This window comes from Pagrus pagrus, assembly GCF_965226575.1.
Source record: "Pagrus pagrus genome assembly, chromosome: 1".
Classification (NCBI taxonomy): domain Eukaryota; kingdom Metazoa; phylum Chordata; class Actinopteri; order Spariformes; family Sparidae; genus Pagrus; species Pagrus pagrus.
The window spans coordinates 36,559,450-36,566,671 of NC_140185.1; the positions used below are offsets into that span (position 1 = coordinate 36,559,450).

The 7,222-nt window shown below is 40.4% G+C and overlaps 1 protein-coding gene across 11 annotated transcripts in view; it reads left to right on the forward strand.

Annotated features, from left to right (window-relative positions):
• The window catches only part of ppfia1 (PTPRF interacting protein alpha 1), a 42,678-nt gene extending 37,245 nt beyond the window's left edge, over nucleotides 1-5,433 (forward strand). For 4 of the 11 annotated variants that reach the window (XM_084356324.1, XM_084356334.1, XM_084356329.1 and 1 more), the window contains 7 exons: nucleotides 568-594; nucleotides 1,918-2,093; nucleotides 2,280-2,377; nucleotides 2,513-2,688; nucleotides 3,013-3,081; nucleotides 3,179-3,347; nucleotides 3,855-5,433. In XM_084356324.1, coding sequence (XP_084212450.1) covers nucleotides 568-594; nucleotides 1,918-2,093; nucleotides 2,280-2,377; nucleotides 2,513-2,688; nucleotides 3,013-3,081; nucleotides 3,179-3,347; nucleotides 3,855-3,916 — 777 coding nt within the window. In that variant the 3' untranslated portion in view covers nucleotides 3,917-5,433. Of the gene's footprint in view, nucleotides 1-567; nucleotides 595-1,917; nucleotides 2,094-2,279; nucleotides 2,378-2,512; nucleotides 2,689-3,012; nucleotides 3,082-3,178; nucleotides 3,348-3,562; nucleotides 3,628-3,832 lie in introns of all 11 variants that reach the window. The other 7 variants (XM_084356331.1, XM_084356325.1, XM_084356333.1 and 4 more) reach the window with 3 other exon arrangements.
• Nucleotides 5,434-7,222: the final 1,789 nt, after the last annotated feature.

The following is a 7,222-nucleotide window of genomic DNA, read 5'->3' on the forward strand; positions in this document are numbered from 1 at the left end:
GGCTGCTGATGAAAGGATCTCATAAAGAAAGGATATCCGCCATTGTTTCTGTGTGTTGCGTCGTGTTAAAGTTGCACCTGGTGCTGCTATGACGTTCAGCCAAGAATCCCACCTACACTGAGAGGGAACCAGCAGCTGTAGAAAACAGAATCAAAAAAAGTACCTGGCACCAAACGTGCGCCGAGCCGAGCCGAGCCGTACCGTGCAGTGGGAACACGGCAACATCTGCTGCTTTATTACAATATCAGATTTTTTAATTAATGTTTGTCTGGTGTTAAATTGACTAGATTTGCATAAAACACACACACTATATTGATATGGATGAATACAATTACATAATCAAATAATAACCCATAATAGAGGATTTATCTATCGCCCACTGCGACAATTTCTCGTTGGTCCACATTTTTATTTCCTGTTCGACGCCTTTCCTTTAATTTGTGTCTTGTTATTTTAGTTTGAATGATATTTTCCACATGAAGCTGCTCTAACCCGGCACTGCTGCCTCACTAACCCCTCGCCTTTCTGTTCTTCTCACCATGCTCACTCTAACCATGCTAACACCAGGAGGATGACGAGGGCAGCTGGGCCCAGGTTTGCACACGTTCCCCCCAAAAACTCCCCTTTGCTCACCTTCTAGATTCTGCTATCTTTAAGTCTGTGTTTTTTACTTTTCAACTCATAGAGGAGATGTCACAGTTTTCCCTTTATGTTTAATTCCAATCACTTTTCACTGAGGGTGCGTTCACAACAAGCATGTTTGAATGATCCATTCGAATTGTGCAGTTTTACCCCTTTAGTTTGGTTCGTTTATACAGTCGAACTACTTAAAGATTCTCACTATCAACCAATCAATCAATCAATCATTCAAAATCAATCAAAATGTATTTATAAAACACATTTAAAAACAACAACAGCTGACCAAAGTTCTGTACTGAAATGATAAAAACTGTGGGTGTGTTTGTTGGTAGTTAGAGCATCGTACAAACCAGCTGCAGGAAACGACCCCAGAACAAGATGTTTCATGTTGTTCATCACAGCCAGTTGAGGTGAAGTACGAGAAAGAAGGGTTAATAATGCAAATGAAACAAGAGCTGCATAAATGATGAAGTCGAGCCTTTCCGCTGTTGTTTAAACCCTATGAAATAAACTTTTTAAGGAATGGACAGAGACAAATTAAAAACCAGAGAGGATGGTTATTTTTTATGTTATTTTTATAAAATAACATAAAATGACAGGCTGCAAACACAACACATGAATTATCTTTTAACCATAATTCTGTTTTCTTTGCTTTTTATTATAATAATGTGTTGTGGTGTACAGTTCACACCAGTCGCTTGACTTTTCAGAAGCGATTCATTGGTCCCATCTAGTGGTTGTCCAGCTGAAGTGCAGGGATGAATTTGTCAGAAGGAAACCTGTGGTGACTTTCTCATCACAGGTTTTGTCAATTGTGGTTTCTGTGCAGCAAGTCTGGTTTCCTGTGTTAAAACCCCAGAGAGTGTTGGAAGATACTCAGACAATACACACACACGTAGCTCACAGTGAAAGCTTTCCTGAACATTTTGATTAATCAAATAAATATAAAGATAACTTACATTGTACTCTCACTAGAACACATCCATATGGCTTTTAATAAATTACATCTGATCATTCACCTGTCTGCCTTTTAAAACCTTGAATCGATGGTCGTATTAGGACTGAAAGATTCCTCCAGGTCAGTGTGTAAGGCTGATGTAAGGTTATATTTTTACTTGCCATGAAAAAGAGAAGTTAGTAAGAAGTTTAACTGTATTCATCAGAAAACAAATATTTCAAGCTCCTGTAAGAAAAAAATCGTGGCACTTTTATAAATTTAAATATCCATATTTTCAGCACTCACAAATACTTGCTGAGCCGTCTCTTCTCTGACCGTAGACTCTCGCGTATGGAGACATGAACCACGAGTGGATTGGTAACGAGTGGCTGCCCAGTCTGGGTTTACCGCAGTACCGCTCCTACTTCATGGAGTCCCTGGTGGACGCCCGCATGCTTGACCACCTCACCAAGAAGGACCTCAGAGGACAGCTCAAAATGGTGGATAGCTTCCACAGGTAAAACAAGACGATCCAAGTGTAAATATGGTTTTAACTGTTAAACATGAGATGGGGCTATAGTGTTTCATTGGGAGGCACTAATACAGAAGAAAGAATGTTTATCAAGTTAATACGAGTAGATTTGCCAAGATAACAAATTAATGGGGATCCAATTAAATAATTGTCTTTTTGTGTGCGCAACAGGAACAGTTTTCAGTGTGGAGTGATGAGTCTGAGGCGGCTCAACTATGACAGGAAGGAGCTGGAGAGGAGACGGGAAGAGTCTCAGATGGAGCTTCAAGGTAACAAACATCCTGTAGATTTGTGACCAAAACTATAAATTCTGCAGATTCAGTGACACAAGACCATCCACATCCATAGTTTATATGTTTAAATGAATCTGTAAGACACAATCTCATACGTCATATGTCTTTCAGAAGTGTTGGTGTGGAGTAACGAGCGTGTGATCAGCTGGGTTCAGGCCATCGGGCTGAAAGAGTACAGTGGCAACCTTTACGAGAGCGGAGTCCACGGAGCGCTGATGGCCCTCGACGAAACCTTCGATCACAACGCTCTCGCCCTGCTGCTGCAGATCCCCACACAGAACACACAGGTACACACAGCTCGTCAGCCGTTTCACCAACTTGCTGCACTTTTCAACATCATCTGAGATACAAGCCGAGGGGCCATGTGTGCAAGATGAAAACAGGAAAAAGTTATTCACTTTTGAGTCGTCAGAATTAACCGAAATGTGATGTCGGCAGGAAAGACAGGACGTGATGGGAGATGTCAGTGGAGTTAGATAAGTGTTACCATCCAAGATAAACTGTGTGATGTATGATTGGCCCATGTGTCCATTGAAAGTCAAAGAGATGCTGTGATTATTTCATGTAAAGAGGTTCAGTACTGTTCTGAGCCTTTCCTTCTTTCTTTCCAGGCCAGAGCAACACTTGAGCGTGAATACAACAGTCTGCTTGCCATTGGCACAGACAGGAGAATGGAAGAGGTGACACACACACACACTACACACTTATCAACACACAACCGATTGAGAAATGATATGTGAAACCAACTTCCTCTCCACCCTCCTCCTCCTCCTTCAGGATGACGATAAGAACTTCCGCCGGGCTCCCTCATGGAGGAAGAAGTTCAGGCCCAAAGACATGAGGGGGATGTCGTTGGGTGCGTCGGACACCCTGCCTGCCAACTTCCGAGTGACCAGCAGCAGCGCGTCGTCTCCCTCCACGCAGCCAAAGAGGAGCCCGATGGAGGGTAAGCTGAGGAATGAGTGCACGTGAATGTGTTGGTGTGTGTGTAATATCTCTGTCATTGCTGCTACTTACTCCAGTAATACTTCTCTGACGGGTCCTAACGAGCCCAGACTCCTCGTGAACTCTTAATTCTTCTTGAATGGCTTTGCTGCTCGTTTATTCTGCTGTGACTAATGGCACGTCTCTGCATGTGATTCTACCAACATGGAAACACAGGAAGTCAGTCTATACAGAGGCTGGACACTGCCACAGTCAGGACCTACTCTTGTTAACACACAACGGTAAGATCACACACATCACCTGTAACTTCAGAGCATTCAGTACGGCTGATACCTGACTGCACTCTGCTCCTCTCTCTCCAAGCAGAAAGCAGCTGTCTCGTTTTTTCGGCTTTAATAACGCACGATCTACGCCTCTCCTCTTCTTCTTCCTCTTCTGTCCTGCTTCCCCTCTCGTGCCCGCTCATCTCTCTCTTCCCCTTCTCAGTTTATCCTCATTATTTCTATAGGTAACCGCTGGTCAGAGGATGAAGGGGAATTCCCTGCATTCAAGACCCGGATGATGAATTGAAATGACTTGCAAGGACACTAAAAAGATGTTTTGTTTTTTGTCGTCATCGCAGAGAGAGACCTTACTCACCGATCTCAGTATCCCTAGAGGAAACTTTCTAGATTTATCTACATTTGTTATTATATTTATGTAAACCAATGGGACATTTTAATTGATTTTAGAATTTCTATGTAATCCCTTTCGCCTCTATCCCCTTAATCAACCTTCTTTTTTAAAAAGAAACATTTCTCCACTGTGCCCGTATTAAGCTCAGCTCTCAGATGTATGTAACTGAATGTTTCAGCTGTCTGGAGTTTGTATATTTCTACCAACAGACATTTTATCTAATCTTTTTTATAATCCTGATTCTATTGACCAGATGTATGTTTTTTTTCCCTCTTCTCTTTGATTTGAATTCTAATCATTGAATTTATGCTTAAGTGACTTTGATATGTGATATAACTTAATTCATATCCTTTGCCCTTTTTAACTGTTGTAATTTTTGTAGCTTATTACCTGTGATTTTGTGTAAATGCAGCTCTTAGGTCTACGGATGTGTGAATATCAGACAAAATTGCTGGAGTTGTCAGACTGTTTCACAAACTGCTCAACACTGTGAGTCATCCATCGCCGTTAAAATAACTGCTGGCAAGCCAGGTGATGGTGACGACACATATCATGTGAAACACACAGTATATTTTCCTTTTCTCTCTCTTTTCTCTTCTTTTTCTTTCATATCTGCGAAACCAAAATGAAACTCTTGAATTTAAGAATTTAAGCCATATAACCGTAGCGAAAACACAACAGAGGGCTTCTTTCGGATGCAAGTGAAAACAGAATTCGAGGTTTCTCTCTTGTTGACCTTGCATGCAGAAACTTCTCCACTTGTCCCCACCCGACCACACCCCAACAGCTCGACACCCTTTAACGAAAACAAACCTCCCTCACCTCTGGAGGAACACACAGGCTCACCTGTACAGGAGGACTTGAAACATACAGACGAGTCAAACGTGTGGAAACTCCTTCGATGGACCAACTTCACTGAGGCCTCAGTCGATACCCCTCAAGGCGGTGCGATCCCCCACAGCCCTTTTTTAAAAACACTTTGTACGAAGATTTCATATCAAGCCTTATTGTTTCTTAACTCCTCTCTGTCGTCTGTTCTTATTTATTGTTACTCATCCACGTTGTGTTTCGTCAGTTACTCTTTCATAGTTTGCTCCTATGAATGTAGCAACGCTCCTCACGTCTGAGTTTGTCGCGTCTACGCTCCCAACACAGGTTCCACCATTAATGAATGAGAAGGAACCGAAGAGTTTTCTTTCACCCTTCATGTAGCTGAAGATTAAAGTAGAAACGCTTCTTTTTTCTGTTTGTGATTTAGTCATTTATGCACAAATCATGTTGCTGTTGTTTTATTCCTGCTCTTCCCATTGAATCTTCTGATCTTGTAACAATGATGTACAGTCTGAGTACTTATAAACTATTTTTATCACAATATTATTTATTGCTTACTTTCAATAAAATACTGAAACTTATTTTCCACTGCAGATAAAACAGACTTTAAGCTTTTCTTTTCAACAATCTCTCGCTATTTCCTGGTTCTGTCTTTGGTTTCTTGACACTCACAAAAAGTGGAGTAAAGACTGTGTTGTGTCGTCATGTGCAGGTCTAAAATGTGTCAACAGTCGTCTGCCTCAGGGATTATTTCTTTAGGTAACCGCTGGTCAGAAGATGAAGGAATTCCCTGCATTCAAGATGAGGATGTTAAACTGAAATGACTTGCAAGGACACTAAAAAGATGTGAAAGAGAAAAACCTTACTCACCGATCTCAGGATCCCCTGAGGAAACTTTTATTTTCCACTTCCAGTTTTAGGCAGCGCTGCAGTGATGAGTCAGCACCGTTCAAAAGGTCAAGAAACACTTTAATTTATGGGCTGTAACTTCCCAGAAAAAACAACAATGTACTTTGATTCTAACTTTAGAGGAAAATTGAGGCATCGTCGTTAAACTTGAAACAAATTATTTCTTGTTATTTGCTACTTTAACCAGACAGTGTTTAGTTGCTGCAGAGTGGGTCAGCTGACAGACAAGAAAACTGAACATAGGCCCTAAATTAAAACAAAAGAATTATGTTTCTGATAACAATGAATAAGGAGTGAGTATGTGCATACATTTATATGAACCTATAATTAGTCTTAACTTAAGTTCTTTGTGGTAGCATCTCTAGAAAATTATAGCACCTATGTACAGTTTTATTATCTAAAAACATTGTATTAAAGATGATTTAATGTTATTTTGGTCACAGACCAACAGAAAAAGATTATTTTCATGTCAAAATGAAGAATTATCTCTGCTGAAATGAAAAAGGTGAATTTTTGAAAATATTTGTTTAAGGATTGTTTTTATAATTAAAAGTTGTGTAATTGGCAACATAATCCATCTTTCAACAGCTGCAGCTGAGGATGTGACAGTAAAAAACACCTAATTCATCAGATTTTATTTTCCACTTGTCTGTTTCCTGACAAACTCAGAGAAGATGGAGAAAATGCTGAACACAATATTCTAGTTTTATCAGTTAATGATGTTGGCATAGGCAGAAATCCTGGGGGGACAGGGCGTCCAGAAAAAAAGAGAGATTTGTCCTCAATAACCTTTATCAGTGAAAAAAAATAATGTAAAAGTATATAATAATGATGATGATGCATTGAAAACATTTTTGCTAATTAAAGAGGCAAAAGCAATTATGTTTTTAAGTTTCTAAAGATTGGTTCCCACCCTCCACGTGCCTCTCAGTGGTTTGGTCCACGGCCAATCAACCTGCACCCCACACACCTGTCTGTGGAGCCTCTGAGCCCGGTGCTGGTGGTGCTGTGGTGCATAGTAAGTAATACTTTTTTAAAGAAAGGTTTTGTTTGTTTCTTGTCAAAGTTTCAGGTTTAAGCACAAAAACACATTTGGTTTGGTCAGAAAAACTGTGTGTTGGTTTAAAGTAGCTCCTGTTTTGGTCGCCACAAACACACTGCAGATGTCCTGAGGTGTCTCTGAAACAAACAGGCCAGAAAATGTCCCAGGTTGTCTTTGAAGTATTCAGGTGCGTCACGTTTACAAATGTTGAAACACATGCAGAAAGTGTAACTGCTAACATTTGTATCTACTTCTACTTGAACAGAACAAAACATGCACGGTTACAGCTGCAGTCTGTTGCCTGGTACCTCACAGTTGTATCCAAAACAAAATATTGGTACTTTTAACACGCAGGTGCAAACCTGAGGTCATTTATCTTTCATTATACAGTAAAGTTTATTTAAGCTTTGTTTAATACT